The following is a 22,020-nucleotide window of genomic DNA, read 5'->3' on the forward strand; positions in this document are numbered from 1 at the left end:
CAGAAACCTGAAAAGAAACAGTCCTTTGCATTAAGTGCTATTTCACTGTGTGACAATCTATTGTTGAATGTGAGAACAAGATCATCATGTATTTTTGGGATAATTCTTACTTCATAGTGATAATGCTAAGTGTTAAAATTATGGAACAATTTGTTTCTTTGAAAATTACTGTTTGCCTGCTCATCAGGTGGGAGCTGATGAGAACGTGAATGTAGAAATTAAATTGTATTTAGCTTGCAAAAAAGAAGTTTAAAAAAAAGCTTTTTTGTTTTGTGCTACTACTGAAATTGCTTAGCAGTGGAAATGAGGTAATTGCAGGCACCTAGAATTTTATATCCTTCACTTCCACGCTGGGAAGAAATTCTCCAACAAGCACAGCAATGTGACATTCTGATATAGAGACTCCTAGGCATCAAGCCCCATGGAAGGGGTGGTGATTACATGAGCGTTGGCGTTGATGCGGGGCACCCTCCAAGTTGGACGCAGGGAGCGAGCAAGGGCAGAAAGAACAGGCCCCTCAGGTGCCATGAGAAAACAAAGTGTTGGCAGCAGTGGTCGTGAGGGTTGGTGCCAGGGACCAGGAAGACGTGGCGGAGGGAGCATGTGCCTCAAGGCAGCCGTGGAACCCGCGGTCCCTGCAGTGAGGTCTGGTTTGCAGAGGACGTGGACGGCCACGCGGCAAGGCCTACAGACAGCTTGGACTTGGTTGTCTCAGAACTCTGGTGGGTGTTGCAAACGGCCCCACAGGGTTGCAGTGCACATTCTACGGACAGAAAGACGACGCTTGGAACTGTTCCCGGCACGAAACCAGCGCCCTGCGAACACTGGCCACTGCTGTCGTGACTGAGTGCTGTCCTCACTCAGGACAGTTCTGAACCTTGCTCTGCTCAGTTCACTTAATTGTGAACCTTGCTCTGCTCAGTTCACTTAATTGGGCCAGGAATGGGGTTGCCCTGCCTTCAACAAGTTTGACGCATTGCACGAGGACTCAGTCGATAATGTATTCTGTAAACACGCTCTCCCGCCAAGAGTGAGCGAAGCCCAGGGAGTGGGTGGTTCTTCAGTATTAGCCAGTTGTTTGTGTCGGGGCCAGTTGTGCGGCTCCCAGAGCGAGTGTGACCAGGAAGCCTCTCCCCCCGGAGGTGGCCAGCGTTCCTGTTACACGCGCCGTAAGCAGAAGGTGGGCACTGCTGGGGAACTTGCTCATGTTCCTGTTTTCTGATTGGAAATTCAAGGTTTCTGAGCATCCTACGTCAAATTTGTACATTGCTGAGACTGTACACATTTCAATACTTGTTTTTTTCTGCTTTTCGGATCTATACAGTCTGGCATTTGGCCGTGGCTTCCAGGACAGACTGGATGCAGAGCGAAGTCCTCTCCTCACTGTCAATGTTTGCCGATGTCTTTTTGTATAAAGTTTGTATTTCTTGAGACTTTCAATTAGGTTTTTGCTTAACTAGACTTTTAAAATTGCCATGCACATAATTCTACCAGTTACAATCATGAGCTGACATGGGTTTTTGGTTTTACTTTGATGAATGTTTCACATTTGCATGCTGGATGTGGGGGCGGAGGTCATTTATCTGCTTTTCATTTCCTTCTTGGTTATACTTAGTGACTTTCAGGTAAGGTGTGGAAGGCGTGGTACAGAGTGAATTGCAGGCCGCACTGTGGTTGGTGGAGGACAGGCGTGGGCTGCAGCGGCGTACACAGTGGATGAGAGAAAAGAGGAGACTTCCATCCTCGAGGGAAACACACAACAATTTAAAACACTGATCATCTAGCTTACATGAGGTCCAACAAATTCAGTTTGCAAAGTTTAACTTCCAAGTTAATGTAGTAATTTTTCCCCTAAGTCATTAATTTAGTATCTTATGTTTAAATACATTTTTTTGTCTAAAGCAAGTCATAAATTCTAAAATGAATGACTAAACATGGAATAATTTTGGCATACAGCGCCTGAAGAGAAAACTGCCAGTATGCTAAAATATTGCATACAGATGCTTAAAAAATCGAATGCAGCATTCTTACAATGCATGTGCTTTCAGCATGTAACTTGGTGAGTAGTTTTAAGCTCTATTTGTAGGAATGTGTATCTTGAATATTTCAGGGCACCACTGCAGATGTGTGCGTGAGATGTACAAATACTGAATGTCCTTCTTCCTTCCCTTAAATAAAAATTAGCTCCTTTTTTTAAAATTTAAATTTAAATTTTTTTTCAAGTAAACTCTTGCTCTTGTTGCCCAGGCTGGAGTGCAGTGGCACAATCTTGGCCCACTGCAACTTCTACTTCCCGGGTTGAAGTGATTCCCCTGTCTCAGCCTCCTGAGTAGCTAGGATTACAGGCACCCACCACCATGCCCGGCTAATTTTTATACTTTTATTAGAGATGGGGTTTTGCCATATTGGCCAAGCTGGTCTCAAACTCCTGACCTCAGGTGATCTGCCCACCCCAACCTCCCGAAGTGCTGGGATTACAGGCGTGCGCCATCGTGCCCAGCCAATTCCCTTCTGTACTGATTTATACAGTTGTTTTTACTTTTCGTTTTTTTGAGACAGGGTCTCACTCTGTCGCCCAAGCTGGAGTGCAGTGACGCAAATCTTGGCTGACTGCAGCCTTCCCCTCCTGAGCTCAGGTATCCTCCCACCTCAGCTTCCTGAGTAGCTGGGAATAGACACATGTCACCACGCCCAGCTAATTTTTTTTTTTCTTGTATTTTTTGTATTTTTAGTAGAGACAGCGTTTTGCCATGTTTTCCAGGCTGGTCTTGAGCTCCTGGACTGAAGCGATCTGCCCGCCTCAGCCTCCCAAACTGCTGGGATGACAGGTGTGAGCACCACATCTGGCCCAATTTTTTTTCCTTCCAGGATTAGAAGGAGACTTTCAGAAAACCCTTCAACCTTACAAACTTAATTTTCCGTAATAATATGCCTCTAGGATAAAAACAAGACAGAAACAAAGAAGTGTGTGTGGACTACAGTTAAAAATTTTTAAGGCAATGTAGCTTAGGAGAGTTGACATTTACAAAGAGCAGGAGGTCCATTCAGTGCCCTCTAGGCATTGGGAACGGCGGGCTGTGGGCAACCCTAACGTGTGCGGCGTCCTGAGACGTGATCGTGGCGCTCACGCTTTTACCGAGGGCCTCCCCCCGGAGTACCCGAGGCCCTTCTTCTGCAGTCGGCCAGCTAGGCAGCAGCTGCTGGAGAAGGAACACACAGTAAAAGACAGATGTACACGGTGTTATTGTGGCAGAGAGGTTAAAACCAGGCTCACTCTGTTCTTACTGTTTTAAAAAGCTACTAATGAAGTCCTTAAATATGTATTGCATTTCAGGATTTTAAAGCAGTGGTGGATGTGTCTGTGTTTCTCTCTAGCTCCCGTTCGGGTGCTCCCTGCGAAGAGAGCTCAGAGATGCCACGTTTTCTTGTTGAGATGACGGGGCCTGGAGAGGTGTGAACCCCGTGATGGGGGTTGACTGACCTGTGGGGAGGCTGGGTCAGCGTGGGGATCCACCCCCACTCCAGGTTCCTGTAGGAAATCTACAGTTCTAAGTCTTTCTGATATGGGTAAGATGAACCTGGAAGAGGTGTTATTTTTTAAGAAGTAAGTGCCATGCTCTTTTTTCCTCATACTTCTCCGTGTTTAAGCAGCATTGAAGGATAAGGCACTACTAGCATGTTGGCTTGGAAACAACCTTGTTGGTTATTTTACGTTGAATCTGATATTAAGGTTGTCTGGTAACAGAAGTTTTCCTTTAACAACATGGAACTCTGTTGAATCTGTTGCCCCATTGGCTGAGCCGTCTGAAGTCGGTGCGGTGGCAGCTGAAAACGCCGCTTCCCCTTGGAGGAAGCCTCTGGCTTGGCAGGAGGCACCGCCCTTGATTGAGGGAGTGAGGCGCCTTTGCAGGGCCCCCCACACCGCACCTGCGGTTCTCTCCTGCCCCTGTTGGCTGGCCAAGCAGCCTCGCGACAGTGTGCTCAGCGTGAACGTTCACGGGGCAGGTCAAGGCTTTTGTTCCAATAACACTGACTTTGGAAATGGCCAGTCGTGTGTGTTGAGCATGGCGAGAAAGACTTACGTGTGTTTCAACTTCTTGAACAAAGCAAGTTGATGTTTCGAAGGCTAATGACTTTGCTATGATCAATATTCAGGAGAAAATAGGGTTTGATGAAATAGAAAGACAGGAGTGGCAAGTGACATGCTTGTGCCCCGTATGACTAAGCGATGACCTGGCCCTTCCACACCATGGCCTCTGAGCAGCCAGCATTGCAGATACTGGGTCAATTTAGATGGGACTCCTGGAACTGTCAGCCACCCGGGAGAAATACGAGTAGTTCTGTGTGCCCACGATCATGGTTCCCGCTACTGTGTCCAACAATGTGCCAGGTTCCGATTTCAGCATCGGGGCAGACACAGCCCTGAACGCTATCACCGACGTAAGTCCGTGTGTGCCTCAACAGACGGGCGCCGGCTGACGCCAACCCGAGGGCCCCGGCCCTTTTTATCTACCAGTGCGCTAGAAACAGCCTTTTACAAATACCATGAATGAGAGCTTCTCGTTATTCCTCCTCCGCTAGAAAATGTTTTTAGACTCTGAGCATTTTTTATCTCATTCTCAAAAACTTTTACCGCCTCTTCTTCTGTGTGGCCACCAGCGGGGACGTAGCATGGCCAATACCCCGGGAGTGCCCGTGAGTACCTGCAGTGCTGAGGAGGGCTGGGCCGCAGTCTCCTGTGATTGCACCAGCATTAAAATCTGCTTTTTTTTTTGTAAATGCTGAGCCTAAATTTTCTTTAAACCTCCAATACCCATTATGATGAACCCCTGCCTTGATGCTGAGGGTAGAAATTGAACTGAATATTTTATAATTGTAGTCATTGTCCTGAACGCACCATTGCATTTGTTATTTCTTCGGTCTTGGCTGTTGACCTCATTTTCCCCTGTGTAAACCGGGGATGTTAAATTACATCTAAGGCAATATTGGGGCTAGTTGAGTATTTTGCCAAGAGACAATAATAAAACATAGAAATATATTCTTCTGGTTTTTTTGTTTCGTTTTGTTTTGTTTTGTTTCTTTGTGAGACAAGGTCTTACTCTGTCACCCAGGCTTGAGTGCAGTGTTGTGATCTCGGCTCACTGCAGCTTCGACCTCCTGGACTCAGGTGATCCTCCCACCTCAGCCTCCTGAGTACCTGGGACCACAGGCACGTGCCACCATTCCCAGCTATTCACGTGGGAGTCTGAAGATCCGTACCTAATGCAGGAAGCATTTCATTTTTTTTTTAAATTTTAATGTCTAAAATTTTTCGCTAATTCTCAAGTTTTAATTTTTCTTGTCCAACTTAGTTCTCACGAATATTTTTCAGTTTTTCTTTGCCTTTTTTTTTTTTGTAAACCCTTGGCATGAAACTTATTTCTAGCCATAGAAATAAGTATAAAAAAAGCATTTAACATACAGCACCTGTAGTAAGTAACGTTTAGCACTCGTTTCTTGCTTTTCTGAGCGTCTTAAACTCTCTTCACTTTCTTTGCGAAGGAAATCTGCCCAGGTTTTCCCGTGTTCACTGGCTTTGGGGGCAACTTTCACCTTATTTTTGGCAGTCACTAATCTCTGACCTAGACGTTGCTTCTGTTCTCCTGGTGATGGGTGTCACGGCTTTGCTGCTGCGGGGCCGGCCCGGCTCTGGGCTGACCTTCACGCTGGGAACATGGACATGAGTGTCTTGTTTCAAAGAGGGGATTCCAGCATGGCTTTCGCTGCTCTTTCTCCAGCTTTAGCTGGATTTTTGGGTCTGTGAAAGTTGGGTGTGCAATGGGAGGGATTGAAGCTTCTTTTTTTTTTCTCCTAATTGTTACCTAATTGAATCTTACCCAGAGAGAATGGGTGAATTTGAGAGCAATCACTGCAGTTAGTTGAGCATCTGAAAGATGTGGGACAAAGCTGGTGTTGCGCTCCCTGTGACTTTTTTATTTTCAAGTTTCCACACAAAGTAGAGGTCCTTGTGGTATGTGATGTACACTTCCAGGCTTGAAAAAAATCTCTCTTTAATTCCAGGGTCCTCTGCTATAAATAACTTTCTATTTGTTGTTTTTCAGTTTGTAAATATGTAACAAATGTGTAGGGTCAAAATTTGAAAACCGAAATACGTGAGGCAAACACCCCACAAATGATCAGTTCCACCCGCTTTGACTTCCCTTGGAGGGACTGTGTGATTTATTACGTGATTGTTTTAAATTCAGTTTTTCATTCATTCGAGTTACTCAAAGCTAGGTTAAACAATTTCATTTTCTTTCTTTTTTTTTTGTTTTGTTTTTCTTTTTTTTTTTTTTTTTTTTTTTTGAGACAGGTCCTCACTCTGTTTCCGAGGCTGGAATGAAGTGATGCAATCACGATTCACTGCAGCCTCCACTTCCTAGGCTTAAGCGATCCTCCCACCTCAGCCTCCTGAGTAGTTGGGACTACATGTGCATGCCTGTAGAAATAGAATAATTTTGTAGAATTACAAAATTTTAATTCTGTAGAAATAAAATAATTTTTTTTATTTCTACAGAAACGTGGTCTCCCTGTGTTGCCCAGGCTGGTCTGAAACTTCTGGGCTCAAGCAGTCCCCTTGTCTTGGCCTCTCAAAGCATGGGGGTTACATGGATGAGCTACCGCGCTGGGCCTGAAGTTAACTGATTACAATAGAGAAAGAACTGGAGCGTGTAGTTAGTTGAGGCTTCCGTTGGCCAGGCACAGTCACCTTGGTAAGGGTATGTGTGTGTCCTCATTGCACTTCTGATCCTGAGCTCCGAGGAATGAGGCTGTCTTGGGAGTGCTGTGCTTCTAGTCTCGTGATGGGTGAGTGACGCCGGCCGATCGAGGTCACCCTGGCAAATGCAGCAGCTGCTCAGGAGCCGGGACAGGGATGAAAAAGCTGCTGAGGGTCCCTCTGTGGACGCCTGAAGGGAGAGGGACGGAGATGTGAACATGGCAGCTGTGTTCTCCAGAGTCCTGTTTACTGACGGCCAAACAGGATGAAGCCTGAGAAGGTTTGGATTTGGGTCTGAACTGGGCTCGTCTGGCCACAGAACAGGAGCTGGTGACGAACTCAGGATATGAGGGTGTGAGGCGACTTGATGTGGATGGCTCCGGGTCGCTCCAGCCACTGTCCTGCAGCCGTCGGAGGCTGAGGATGTGTGGGAGTGAGCGTCTCTTCCCTGTCCGGCCACACCCTCTGTGCCCCATGACTCATGGCCTGGTCCTGGGCAGCATTTATGTTTGGGGTCTGTGGATGGCTCCAGTTGTTCAGTAAATTCGGTGATTCTCATTGGGATGATTGTGCCCCAGGGGATGTTTGCACCGTCCAGGGAGGTTTCTGGTTAGAACTGGGAGAAGGGATGCTCCCAGCTTCTGGTGCTGGAGACAAGGGACACTGTGGAAAGTCCCTCCAAGCACAGGGCTGGCTCCATAGTAGGAGTCTGGCTCAGGACGTGGCCGTGTTGTGCTTCAGAAGCCCTGGGCGGATCTGATACGGTGAAGTCGTCATTTTCTTTGGACACGTGTGTCCTCATCCTCACTCGTGATTTCCTTCTTGCCAGCATTGATGCTTAGCTGACGCCACAGCCCCTCAGAATCTATGCAGTGCTGGTGAGTGGGTCTTCTGGGCAGAACAGAATGAATGAAATACCTCAGAGCAGGTGCTACACATTCTCAGGATATGGCTGCAGGGAGTTTCGGTTGGACTCCTTTCATTCCCTAGCGCTGGCTGGTGCATTACTCTGTCCTGTAAGCTTGATCAGGTCACATCAGAAACACAGTAGGTGGGTGCCACGCTGCCGTCAGGTGTCGCGAAGGTGGCGGTGACCACAGCATTGAGAGTAATTCCTTGTCATAGTGGCCCCCCCCACCCCACGTACCCAGGGGCCCGGCTGTGTTCGGTCTTGAGAGTTTTATGCTTTTCTGGGCAGGGTCTCCCCCGTCTTGAAGCTTCCCTCCCCTTTTTTGGAGACTGAAGGAAGGAGAAGAGGAGCGATAGGGAAGGAGGGGAGAGAGGATTTGCAGCAATGGGTCCATTCCCACAGATTTCAATGTGGAGTTAAGGAGCCGAGACCTCCCCCACCTGCCCTCTTGTGTGCCTCAGGCACCAGGTTACACACACCCTCTGGCTTCCAGTGAGGGCTTCTTGGAGAAGCAACCAGCTCCCCGCAGCCAGTCTTGGTCAGTCCTGAGCTAGGGCATTCCACAGTAAAGGAGTGACATCACCTGTCTGAAAAGCATAAGGAGCCCCCCACGTGATGGTGCTGACGGGGCCACATCCTGGGTACCAGGCCAACGAGTATCTCCAGATAAGTGTTTCTGGCTGGCAAGCAGGCTGGCATTTGGATTGAAGTCCTGCACAAACTGCCATGGCCAGAGCCTGCAAGGCAGAGCCTGTACAGAGCAGCCCAAGAGCTGGGCATGTGCTGGGCCTGGGTGGACGTGGAGGCCATGCCATGGGGCGTGGGGGACCCTGCTCACAGCTCACCTCGTGGTCGCCCAGCACTGACCCACCCACCTTACCCTCCTACCCACCACTCTGTGAACTCATCTGCCACAAATCTCTACCCACTGTCGGAAGCCCTCGGCCCACACGGACTCCTGGCCTTGGGATGCTTTGGGTTGCACCAGGGCTGCAGAGCCTGGGTCGCTCACTGTCCAACTCTCCTGGGGCGATGTGGGCCCCGCCCTGCGTCCCAGCAGTAGCATTTCTGCAGCAGATGTGGGGATATTCACAGGAAGAGGGACACGTCCAAGTCCATACACAGTTGGTTTTGCCGCCAAGTGGATGACAAAAATACCTTGCTGTGTGGGGCCGCTTGGAGGTGGGAACAGTGAGCGTGTAGACCTGTCCTGCTGTTACCTTGGTTAACACCTTGAGGTGGAGTCTGGGAAACCCCGGTGCACATGGGCTCCAGAACCGCTCCCCTTTCTGACACCAGAGCCCATTTCCCAGTGGAACCCCAGAGCAGCAACTCGGGCTCTTGCTCACCTGTGTGGCTTTGTGTGCGGCTTCCTGCCGGTGAGCAGAGATGTGGCGTGGGGCTGAGTGTGGCCCGCCGGTAATCCAGCTGCCTGCCTCCTTCCCTGCCTGAGCGTGGAGGCTGCCTCTGCACGATGAAGGCTGTCACTTGGTGTGGTTCTTACAGCTGTGTGCCCATTCCACTGATCGTGGCCTGCCTGCAGGAAGCTACAGGAATGGCTTTGCCTTTAAACCTGCTGACCGCCCCGGCCTCCCTTACCCACGATGAGATGCCGAGAGCTGAGCTGTCCCGCTCGTGACTAACTCGCCACTGCCTGCAACCTGCTCTGCTGCCTGCCTCACCCCCACCCTGCTGTGCTGCCTGCAGGCCTCCCCTTTCACGAGGACCTGGGCTGTGCCCAGGCAGTCCCCTGTGTCGCTGAGGCCTGTCCTGCTACCGCACGGCCTCCAGAGCTCCCCTCGGCCCCTTGACCCGCATGAACCGGCTTCCGCTGGTGATTCAGGCCCCTTCTGTCCCTTCCTGGACCTCAGCGCAGGCCCTGGGGCTGGCAGGTGAGCACCCAGCACCCCCCGCTAACTGCTTGGCCCTGCTGCTTCAGGCTTACGAGAGCGCGTGCGACATGGCCGAGGCGTGAGGCCGCCACCAGGAGCTTTGCATCCACCTGTGTGTGGTGCCGGCCACGATTAGCAACAATGTCCCGGGCACAGAAATAAGCCTGGGCGCTGACACTGGCCTGAATGCTGTTGTCCAGGTAAGAGAACCCAGTTTCCTCCCATTGCTTTCTTTCATTTATTTTAGCAATTTGTTTTTTCTGTGCTAAGAATGAGCCAGATTTATTATTACTCTTCTCCACCCACCCCCACTCTTTATTAGCTTGACTTTATGTCGATCACACTGGCCAGAACAGGGTAAATTTTTTAGCTTCTCTGCCTTAGGGAGAATCTGTCTTTACTGACTAAAAGTGAGATGATATATTCAGTTCTAGGGGTCATGTTTCTATCCCACCTAGACTAGGGGAGCGGTGAGCACCATTTCTCTGGAGCCTGCCTCTCCTGCCTGCATTGACTAGCGAGGCTGCAGGGCCAGCTGTGGGAGCCTGCAGGAAGGGGTTTGAGTGCGTGGTACGTAAGAGCTCTGGGACACAGCCGTGTCCACTGGGGGCCGCTGCCTGGAACCACAGCCTTCCTGGTGAGATGAGAGGTTCTTGAGAGAGCTGCAATCAAGTCCTCCTGGGCAGGCAGCTTCACCAACATGTGCTATGGGAGGAGTGGATCCTGCTGGTGATGGGCGTGGTGCTGACAGCCACATGGTAGCCCCTCAGGTCCCTGATAAGCTGACCCACCTCTATGGTCATGAGCTGGACATGAGGACCTGTGGGAGTTTCACAGGCCTTTGCTGCGGAGAGGGTCCTCACTCAGCTGCAGACGGGACGGTGGCCACCTTGGCAAGTAGGGTCACATCAGTGGCTTGTCCGCCTTGTGCCTTCTGAAGAGCAGCCGCTGTCCTTTACCTTAGATCTTCACGTCCAAACCACCTCCGGAGTTTGCGGTGAAAACTCCCAGCCCTGTTGGAGACTCCTTAGTTCAGCTTGGCACAGAACCTCGGAAAACAGCAGTTCTGTTCCGGGTTCAGCCTCCTGTGCCTCCTACTTGAGCTGAGGGCCATCTCTCTCCTGGGCTTCTCCTTGTCGTGTTCCCTGGTGCTGTGCTGGCCTTGCAGAGGCTGGCCCAGGCTCGTTCCCTGGACTTTCTTGGGCCCCGTGCTTGTCCCCTGTTCATTGAATGCCGTTAGGTTCGGGCCATCGCTGGCTTAGCTCTCCTTTAGCACCTTGTAGATGTCCACACATGCTTCCACCCTCGCACCCCACACGTGGCGCAGCACAACCCCGGCCAGCGGCTGTGCTTTGCTGCGGGTCCCTTGCTGTAGCAGGGACGGGACCCCCACCCCCTGCCCTGTCTGGCCACCGACTTCAGTAGAGGCTCGGCTGCCGTGAGGGATAGCAGTCATGGGAAAACTGGCCTCCCTGCAGATTCACAGAGCAAAGTGGTTCTCACAGAGAAGTCAGTGGCTTTTTTCTACCTTAACGCTGTAGCAAACGCCACCTTATCTTTCACCACCAATTTATAGTTCTTTACACCCACGGAGCAACGTGCCGGTGATGTTTGAACTGTAGCCTGGGCTCTCGCTCCCATGGGACTCCTTAGGGAATTTCCTAGCAGGATCGTGTGTGTGCCCTTGCAGGGGGTTGTGTCTGCCAGGCACATCCCATTGTGTGGCAAGAATGGCTGAGGTCACAGGCTCTGCCTGACGAGTGCGGCTCACAGCTGCTGTCCACACAGGGCCACGCTTGGGATCGGCTTTTTTCTTGTCAGTGCTACTTTGACTAATTGCCTGAGGCACGGCTGGAGTGACTTGCTATTTTTAGAGGCTAATTCAGGCTTCAGATGCCATCTAGGTAATGAGGAGAGAGTTCAGGAAAGCTGTATCTAAGCTCCAGCAAAGGCGGGTTCTTCCATCCCAGCTTTCACTGCGTTTACAATGAGAGGAGCACACGGTCGGGGGCGTGGCTCAGGTGTCAGGGCTGCGCTGTTCCACGCACCCACAGCAGCAACCTGGCGGGAGCAGAACTCAGACACTCTCGGGCACAAATCAGCCTCTTGGGAGAGCTGTTTTGCCTGCGGAATTCTTTTGCCATTAAGTGGTTGATGTCATTCTTTGAATGAGTGACAGTAATTCCCCACCTCAGGGTGGGCTGCGGGGGAGATTCAGTTGGAAAAATAACCCATGAGGCTTTGTGCCTCTGGGGGTCCTGACGCCCCACCCACATTTTCCTTCCCATGCCCAGGATTCTCTAACACCAAGGGCAAGTCTTAAAGCCTTATGGCATCTTAAGTCTTAGATCGCAATTAGAGAGAGAGCCGGTACAGGTGGAACAGTGACACCCTCAGAATTCTGCACTGGCCCTTCAAGAAGGCAGTTGTGGGCTCTTTGGACCCTTGACGGGCTTCTGTCCTCTGTCCTTCCTAAGCACAAAGACAGGAATTCTTCCCATTGCCTGTTTCTCTCCCCACCTCGGCTTCTACACAATGCAAAGTGGCCCGCTAACTAGAGCCCGTGTTCAGTTTTGAATACATCAACCAATTATTTTGGGAGAAAAAGAATCTGTCAAACGAAGTATAGGTTGGAATGGTTTAATCAAGCCTGTGTTTATTCAACAAAGTGCGCTTTTAAATTTCATCCGAGGCACTCAAGTGAACATTTCCCAGTGGGTGTTAAACTTTCGTGCACAGACTCTCATATGGCTCCCAGTCTCAAGTCCACACCCCCACTTCATGCTTTTACTCTTGGCTGAGTCCCATGGAGGCCGGTTAGGGAATCCTGCAGGATCAGCCCTTGACCTGGACAGACGGATGGACAGACGACTGGCTGGGGAATACTGTGCTTATGTCATTCAGTGACAAGTATTTCTTGAGCGCCTGCTGTTTGGGCTCGGCCGGGTCCTGCTGATGGTGCAGTGGTGTGAGCCCAGCCCACCGTTCCTGCCCTCATGGAATTTGCAGCCTAGTGAGGACTGCAAGTCAAATAACCACGAGGTAACTGCAGGGAGAGACACCGGGGTGATTTCTATGAAGAGAGAACATGAGGTGCCCCGAGAGCCCATGACAGAGGGAACTTTGCGGTCCTAGAAACCAGGCGGTGTTTTCCTGAGGAAATGGCATTTCCCTCTGGGTCAGAGCTGAGGAAGGTGCCTGTGTGTGTCCCGTGGCCGCTGTGACCCTGACCATACACCTGGGGCTGGAAAATAATACTCCCTCTCCCACAGCTCTGGAGGGCAGGAGCCATGGACTGAGACCGGAGTGTTTGCTCCAGGAGAGTCCCTCGTGGCCCATTCAGGTGCCCAGAGCTGCGGGCCTTGCACGCCTTGTTCCCTGGCGCCGCCTCCTCCCATGTGGGTGTGCAGCATCCTGCTCCAGGGCCTTCAGCCTCTGCACCCCTCATCTGCCGATGCAGGTCGTGGCACTTAGGGCCCACCTGGGTAGTCATCAGAATTCACCTTTATCACCGCATGAGGGAACAGTCCCAGGTTGCAGGGATTGGGACCGGGATTCCTTTGGGGGTCGCTCTCCCGCCCACCACTGTGCCTGAATGTGACGCACACGGCGGCCAGCGTATCCAGAGGCCCCAGGAGGACCTGGGGTGGCTGGAGCTACAGTGGGACCTGGTGTCAGAACCAGGCGAAGCAGGGATTCTCGAGAAAGGCTTGACGTGTACTTGAAGTGAGCAAAGGGTTTTGAATGACTGGATCAGATTTATGTTTTTTATAGATGGGTCTCCAGTCTGTGTGAACAGATTGGAGGGTGCCGGGGTGGGAGCTGAGGCACAGGTAGAGGCCCCGCGAGGTGGGGTCCAATAGCCATCCCCTCTCCCCTCCTTGGCTATTGGGAGCCATGGTGGACTCATAGCCTGTTTAAGATATTGTGAGTAATATCGTCTCCCCCTCTGGAAATAATGAACTCTTTCACAGACGGGTGTACACCTTCAGTGTATTGCTCAGGGAACAGTGATATAATTAATTATTAAACGTCAAGAATCGATTGTAATAATTATCAGTAATACTATCAATTAAAATTTTACCATTAATATGGATAATTATTTTAAATAGATGATGTCAAATTACCGTTTAATAATTATATCATTTATTAATGTTACTAATTTTTAATATTATCGTTTTTTGCCAGCATCACTCAGTATTGATTTAAGATTAATTGTTGATATCTTTATTTTATTAATAGTGTTAATATTAATACTCATCGTTAATATTTTTAATCAGTATTAATATTTAGTATCTTTATTGTCATTATTAATCTCGATGATTAACATTAATTTGTATTATATTTATTAATATTAATAATAGACTTGTTCCTCATATGCGGTGGGTAGAAGATGATATTCCTCCCAATATCGCAGAAAGTGTACATTCCTCTATGATGTTTTTCCTAATAACCAAGGGATAGAAGATGATATTATTGAAACTACCGCAGTGTGTGTACATCCTTTCGATCATCTTGTTCCTTCTATCCAGGGTACGAGAGGATGATATTACTCCCAATATCGCAAGGGACCTGGACCTCCACTGTGATATTTTCCCTCACATCCAGCCGGGGAGAGGAAGATATTACCCCTCATATCACAGGGGTGTACATCACCTTGTGATGTTGTTCTGTATATCCTGGGATGGAGAAGATAATACTAATGGCAATATCGCAGGGGTTTTACACACCCACTATGCTATTGTTCCGAACAACATGGTATGACTCCCAGTATCACAGGAGGGGTACATCCTCCTGTGATATTGTTTCTTATATTCAAGGGGAGAGAATGATATTACTCCCAATATCGCAGGGGTTGCACACACCTCCTGCGACATTGTTCCTAATATCCCGAAGAGGAGAGCATAATATTACTCTCAATATCTCAGCGGGTGTACACCTCGTTTGTAATATTTTTCATAATATCCAAGATGGGAGAGGATGATAAGACTCCCAATAGGCCAAGAAGTGTACATCCGCCTGTGATATAGTTCCTAACATCCAGGTGGGGATAGGATGGTATTACTGCCCAAATCGCGCGAGTTATAAAACCCCTTCGATATTTAGTCTACGATCCTGTGGGGAGGGGATGATATTACTCCCAATATCAAAGGAGGTATACACCCCCTTGAGACACTGCACCCAATATCCACGTTGGGTGACGATGACAATATGCCCAATATCGCAAGGGATGTACACAAACCCTGGGATATTGTTCCTTATATCTAGAGTGGGAGAAGACACTATTACTTCCAATAACACAGGGACTGTGGCTGTGCACCCTTCCTGTGATATTATTCTTAATATCCTAGGCAAGAGAGGATGATACTACACCCAATATCGCAGGGGGAGTAAACCCACCCCGTGATGTTGTTCTTAATGTACTCAACCTCCCACCTCCATGGATATCGTTTCTAATATCCAGGGGAAGAGAGGATAACATTATGCCCAATATTGCAGGGGAGTGTGCACACCCTCTCTGATGTTGTTCCTAGTATCCAAAGGTAGAGACAATGATGTTACTGGCCATATCGCAGGGGGTGTACACCCTTCTGTGATATCATTTTTGACATTCAGTGGGGGAGAGGATAACATGAATCCCAATATCGCTGAAGGTGTACAGACCCCTGTGCTGTAGTTTCTAATGTACAGGGATGAGACAAGAATATTGCTCTCAATATCACCGGGGGTGTAACCACCCTGCCCCCTGTATGTTGTTCCTGATATGCAGTGGGGTGGAGGCTGATAGTACTCCCAATATCCCAGAAGGTGCACACACACCTGTGATATAGTTCCTAATATTCAGCGGGAAAGAGGCTGATTTTACTTTCGATATCGCAGTGGGTTTACACCGCCCCCAACCCCGGGGTATCTTTCCTAATATCCAGGCGGGAAGAGGATGACATGGCTGACAATATCGAAGGGGGTGGACACCTCTACTGTGATATGGTTCCTGATATCCGGGGGGTGAATGGATGATATGACTCCCAATAACGTAAGAACCGTACAGCCACCCTGGGATTTTGTTCTTAATAACCACAGCGGAGAGAGGATATTACTACCAACATTGCAAGGGGTGTACCCCCCTCCTGTGATACTGTTTCTTATATCCAGGAAAGAAGATGGTATTACTACCAATATTGAAGAGATATACAACCCCTATGGGATATTGTTCTAAAGATACAGGTTGAAAGAGGATGAGACTCCATCCAATATAACAAGGGGTGTACACACCTCCTGTGATGTGAATCGTAAAACCTAGGAGAGAATGACATTGCTTCCAAAAACACACGGGGTGTACACCCACCCTGTGACTTCGTTCCTGTCATCTAAAGGAAGAGATGATGATACTAGTCCCACTACTGGAGAAGGTACACACCCCTCTGGGATATTGTTCCTCATAACTTGTGGGGGAGAGCATGATATTATTTCCAGTACGACAGTGGCTTGACACCCAGTCTGTGATATTGGTTCTGCACACCAAATCTGTGCCCCTCATTTCCCATGCATTCTCTCCACACTTTTGGAACCTCGGGGGAGGCTTTGTCTTTGGTTACAGATGAAGAGACGAAGGGTCTGAGAGGTTAAGCAAGTTTGTTACTGGAAAGCAGTTCCGATCCAGACCCCAAGAGAGGTTTCTTGGATCTCACGTAAGAAAGAATTCCGGGCGAGTCCATAAAGTGAAAGCAAGTTTATTAGGAAAGAAAAGGAATAGAAGAATGGCTACTCTGGCCAGGCGTAGTGGCTCACTCCTGTAATCCTATAACTTTGGGATGCCGAGGCAGGTGGATCACCTGAGGTGAGAAGTTCGAGACCAGCCTGTTCCAACATGGCAAAACCCTGTCGCCACTAAAATACAAAACATTAACTGGGCGTGGTGGCAGGTGCCTGTAATCCCAGCTACTAGGAAGGCTGAGGCAGGAGAATCACTTGAACCCAGGAGGTGGAGGTTGTAGTGAGCCAAGATCACGCCACTGCATTCCAGTTCAGCCAATAGAGCGGGACTCCATCTCAAAGAAAAGAAAGAAAAAAAGAATGGCTGCTCCATAGGCAGAGTGGCCCCAAAGGCTGCTGGTTGCCCATTTTCATGGTTATTTCTTGATCATACGCTAAACAAGGGTTGGACTATTCATGAGTGTTCCAGGAAAGGGGTGGGCAATTCGCAGAACTGAGAATTTATGCCCTCCCTTCTGAGACCACGTAGGGTAACCTCCAGATGTTGCCATGGCATCTGTAAACTGTCGCAGCGCTGGTGGGAGTGTCTTATAGCAGCTAATGCATTATAATTAGCATATAATGAGCCGTGAGGAGAATCAGAGGTCACTCTCGTGGCCATCTTGGGTTTGGTGAGCTTTGGCGGACTTTACTGCAACGTGCTTTATCAGCAAGGTCTTTATGACCTGTATCTTGTGCCGACCTCCTATCTCATCCTGTGACTAAGAATGCCTAGCCTCCTGGGAATGCGACCCAGCAGGTCTCAGCCTCCCTTTACCCAGCCCCCATTCAAGATGGAGTCGCTCTGGTTCACGTGCCTCTGACAAGTTGGCCTGGGTTGAGTGTTCCCTAGTGTGTGGTTGTTGGAGCTGTTCCTAGGAGTAAGAGGTATTGCCAGTAGGAAACAGGTCTCTGTTAGCCCGGGGGCTGGCACTCTGCACCAGTATGTCGGCCTCATTTTAGTGGTGACAAAACTGGGGCTCAGAGACATCAACTCCCTCATCCCGACCCCCAGACTGTCAGTGGTGGGCTGGGGTTTGAATGTGGGGCTTGAAGACCCATCATCTCCTCTGGTCCCCCAGTCTCTTCTGCCCAAGAGGAACAGGATCCCAGGATCCAGGCCCCTCATGGCACCAGCCAGGGTGGGTGGAGATGGGGAGGCAGAGTTCCAAAGCCCCCCGGACTCTGAGGCAGGTCGGGGACCAAGAGCAACCCGGACCTACGGGCCCCACCCCGAGAAGAATGGCTGCAGGCCCGGCCCAGCGGGCAGGAGGTCTGTGTCCTCACTCAACGTGACGGCGCTTCCGGCTGCTCCAGCCAGGCCGTGCTGTCTTCAAGTTTCCAATCATGCGGCCTCCTCTCCAATTCCCAAACCCAACCCACAGAGACAGCGATCTGGGGTCTTCGTGAGGTTTGTCAGCAGCTCTGACCCGCTGCTTCCCACCAGCCCCGCGGCCGGTTCTGGAAAGCTCTCTGCTGCCCCCTGCTGGGGAGGCTCAGGGTAGGGCTCTGGCTGCAAGCATGGGGTCCCAGAACCTCCTGGCTCTGTCACCTCTGCTGGGTGGAAAACCAACCCAGGATTGAACCAGCAGATGGGTGCCTGATTCCTTATTATCAGAGCTCCGCCCACTGGCAAGTCTCTCTCGGGGCCTCAGTTTCCCCTTCCATTAAACGAGGGGCTTGGGGGATCCCAAGGAGGGGTAACTGCTTAGTGAGGATGGGAGGTTTCTTCTGGGGAGATGAATACATTTTGAAACTAGATGGCGTGAGTGGTTGCACAGGACTGTGAATGCACAAATGCCACCACATTATTCGCGTTGAAATAGTTGCATGCGATGTGAAAGTCACCTCATTTGAAGTGTTTAAAAGAGGGGCCTGGGAGAGTGCAGTGTACGTGAGAATCACGTGGGACACCCATAGTCTCTGAACCTCTGTTTTCTTGTGTAAACTGGCAAATAGACCGTGTGAACTGTATTCCCTGGGGCCAAGAGATTCCAAGAAGGAAAACCTGGGATTCCTGGCTCTGGGATGAGGTCCGGGGGCCAGAAGGGGAGGGGCATGTGGGGATGGCTGGGGTCAGCCCAGATAAGGCTTTCAATACTGGGTAGCAGCGTCTACACAGGTGGAAATCCCTGCATCTCACTTCCCGCAGGGCTGACCAGTGGCCAGAGGTGGGACTGGCCAGGCTCGGCCCAACCAAGTCTGGGAGCAGAGGAGACTAAGTGAGGGATCCCCGTCGCCACCCTCACTGGCCTGTGGCTCTCCTGACACCACAAGAGAGCTCCAGGAGCTGACCTTGGGTCCTAATGGGGGACACCTTCCTCGCTGCAGGCTGGCAGGGTGGTGTGGTGGTCAGTGTACTGGGCTCTTCGTTTCCACCCCTACCTGCTGTGTGACGGTGGGCCAGACACCTAACCTCTCTGTGCCTCTATTTCTTCAATGGAGCCCCCACATTTGGGCATAGTGGCCTGAAGGTTAAAGGCAAGGGCAGTACGAGACCTGCAGTAAAAGCTCTGAGCAGGGAGAGCAGGGAGCTGCCCAGGGAGTTCCACCACCATCTCCCCTCTGGCCGCCGAGGAAACCGAGGCTCATGGTGACCTGGCCCAGGTCTGTTGGACTCAGGGTCCTTCTCATCCCCAAGATCAGAGGGCTGCCACAAGGGAAGGAGCTGGCCCCTAGACCCAGCCCAGGAAGCACACAGGGAAGGATGCCCTGGGGACTTCGGTATGTTATTGCAAAAAAAAATTTATTGCTATATGAACCCTGCTTTCATTCCTCCATTTCCCAGAAAATGAGCCATGGGAGACACCAGGAGAGGCAGGAGACCATCCTCCTTGCACAATACCCACTCCCTTGGATGCTGTCCTCAGCGAGGGTGGCTGGGGTCAACCAAGGGGCCCACCCGCAGTGTGGCAGAGGAGGTAGGTTGACCCTGTGGACGTTGAGCTCGGTGGCAAAGGTCCTGGCCTTCTGGTAGAAGAAGAGCGACTTCTCGCGGTCCAGGAGGAAGTTGTGGGAGATGGTGGCCAGCCGCGTATAGATCTTCAGCTGTGCCTTCTTGTTGCCCAGGTCCACGGCAGCTGCCAGTGCCAGCTGGTAGTACCCGGCTGCATCAAATGGGTTCTGAAGGGGACAGGCCATGCTCAGCAAAAGGGGGACTCGGAGCCCATCTTCCCAGAGGCCATTCCTGTCTCCAGGTCATTCCACATGTCCAGCCAATGCTGGCTCACCCCATGAACCCTGAAGCCTGTGACACTGCTGTGGTCTCAGCTGCAGGAGGTGGGGACGACCCTGATACCCCTGGAAGCCTTCCTGACTGTCCCTACACCCCACTCACCCCAAGCCTCCTGCCCCAGTGCCACCCTCTCTGCAGGCAGTGGCTGCTTTCCCCATGGGCTGAGGTCAGGGCAGATCGTGCCTGCTCTGAGAGTTCCATGCAGGACCCGTGGCTCCAAGCCACAGCAGGGGCACAGTGTTGAGTGACCCAGGCTCCCTTCTGGCCCCTGTCCATGCTGACCATTTCCAGGCCCTCCAGGGGCCAGGCAGAAAACCATCTCACAGGTGTCCACTCTGGCAATGTTCCCTGAAATATTGACGGAGTGTGACTCCCCAGACATCCACTCTCATTGTCAATGCATCTTTGGCTCAAACTCACCATCGCTGGGATGGGATGCCGTCTCCCAGACCTCCTCCTTGACCCTCCCATCCCCCACCCGGCTTCTCCCCAGGCTCCTCCTCCACATGGGGGTCACCTAAGGGACCTCTCTAAGACCCATGCCTGGCCTGTCCCTCTTTACCATCTCAAGATGGCTCCCAATGACAAAGTCCAAGATGCAGCAGTCCATTCCCTCACTGTCCCACCCCACACACAGAGCAGGGGCGTGAGAAGGCCCCAAGTCACCGCCACTGCTCATCCAATGCCCCCAGCCCAGCCGAACACTGGACTCTGTGCTGGGTGCGTGGCTGAGCCTAACGTCCTTGCTCCCAGTCTGAGGGCCTTGGGAGTGAACACTGACCACACAGGGTGGTCCGGGCTGTGGCAGAGGGAAGCCCAGGAGGTCCCAGACTCAGCCAGGGGTGAAAGGCAAAGGCTTCCTGAAGGGGTGGGGACTTCCCAACTAAACAGGAAGGAGCCAGCCAAAGCATATGTCTCTACATGTGCCTGTGTGTACGTGTCCCTGTGTGTGTGCGCGCACCTGTGTGTGCCTGTGCCTGTGTGCATTTTCATCTGCCTGTAGTGTGTACAGCAGCTACTGAGTGGCAGGCTGAGCCAGGACACACCTAATCCACCCTATTCCAGGGCTCACTCTCATGTGTAGACTAAAGGGGACACCATTTTAGAGGCAGTTGGCAAAGATGCCCATTTACCCCTGCTTCTCTGCCAACCTTCCAGGTCCCATCCAGCCCGGCTTTTTCTCCCACTCCTCTGGGCCCTGGGTCCAGAGCCTCCTATACAAGGAGGAGGGTGTAGCCTTGGAAAGACAGCCGCCCTTGGGGAATTCCAAGGGGGCCTCCCTGTGGGAAGCTGGCCTGCGCTGACAGCATACTCACGATGAGGCCCAGAGGGCTGTGCATGGGAAGGAGGTGAAGGAGGCCACTGTCCCCCGACCCCAACCATGGACTTTGGCCTCTCAGGTACTACTTGGCGCTTTCCTTTCTCCTGGACAGGCGGAGTGGGCGGCAGGCTTGACCAAGAGAGAGAAAGGCCTCTTCTGGGAGGCCCGTCCCCCTGGGTCCCAGGCAAGCCCCTGAGCAGTGAGCAGCGTCCCCCTAGGCCTGACACCTGGCACCTCCATGTCTGGCTGGGACTTGGGAGGCCACAGGGACCACATCTGACCACCAGGTGTCACCAGCACTGGGCTGAGGCATATCGGGCCGCTGTAGGCCTGCAGTGGGGGATACAGGGCAGGGTCTTAGGGCTGCCCCGCTCCTCAAGTTGTTCTAAGGCCTCCAAGATCTCGGCCCCTGGACTGGAGTGCCCTGGCCCCTCAGCCCATAACGAGTACTGACGCGGTGCCGGTGTGATGCTAAGGAAGGGCGGTGCCTGCTGGGCAGAGGGGTAGAGACACCCCAGGTCTGAGTCTGCCAGTCCCAGCTCTCCAGCCCTGCAAGGCTGGGGCAGACAGAGCACAGCACGTCCCCTCCAGACACACCCGACCCAGCAAGGCCTCAGCCTGGCTGGCTGGGGCCCCGCCCCACTGCACCTGCCCTGAGCTGGGGTTTCCCTGTTTGTGAACCCAATGGTAAGATACTGGTCCCACCCCACCCTTCCTGGGTGATGTGAAGATTCAAGGTGTCTCGGGACTCCAGGAAGGAGTTGCTCCGTGCAGGCTGGCACCCTGCGCAGGCTTCCTAGAGGAGGTGCCAGGATTTGGGTTGGATCTTGCAACGTGGATTCAATGTGAGGATGATGCTGTCCTCCGAAATGTCCTTCTCCCGACCCTATTTTCTTTGTTAAATGCACCTTGACACTTGACTGTCAAGACTCAGCTTTGATGTCACCTCCTCCAGGAGGGCCTCCCTGACTACAATCCTCCTTCTTAACCCAGAGGCCACCATTGCCCACTCATGTGTCAGCCTCCCTGGCTGAGACTGAGTTCCTGAGGGTGGGGCCTGGCCATCTTGGGAGCTGAATTGTATCTGCTAACCTTGCTGGCTCCTCCAGCCGGGCATAGAGCTCCAGGGCGGCCACTGGGCCATTTCTAAGG

General features: G+C 51.4%; 1 protein-coding gene and 1 long non-coding RNA gene across 13 annotated transcripts in view; one reads left to right on the plus strand and one right to left on the minus strand.

Annotated features, from left to right (window-relative positions):
* The first annotated feature begins 875 nt into the window (after positions 1 to 875).
* Positions 876 to 21,788, plus strand: LOC140711102 (uncharacterized). The gene is made up of 2 exons (XR_012092243.1): positions 876 to 1,416; positions 1,616 to 21,788. It is a non-coding gene; the product is annotated as an uncharacterized lncRNA (long non-coding RNA).
* Positions 19,038 to 22,020, minus strand: part of LOC140711092 (SH3 domain and tetratricopeptide repeat-containing protein 1-like) — a 47,403-nt gene continuing 44,420 nt past the window's right edge. For all 12 annotated transcript variants that reach the window (XM_073014016.1, XM_073014012.1, XM_073014010.1 and 9 more), the window contains one exon: positions 19,038 to 19,435. In XM_073014016.1, coding sequence (XP_072870117.1) covers positions 19,082 to 19,435 — 354 coding nt within the window. In that variant the 3' untranslated portion in view covers positions 19,038 to 19,081. The remainder of the gene's footprint in view (positions 19,436 to 22,020) is intronic.

This window comes from Chlorocebus sabaeus, unplaced genomic scaffold (genome assembly GCF_047675955.1).
Source record: "Chlorocebus sabaeus isolate Y175 unplaced genomic scaffold, mChlSab1.0.hap1 unalloc_scaffold_152, whole genome shotgun sequence".
Lineage (NCBI taxonomy): Eukaryota > Metazoa > Chordata > Mammalia > Primates > Cercopithecidae > Chlorocebus > Chlorocebus sabaeus.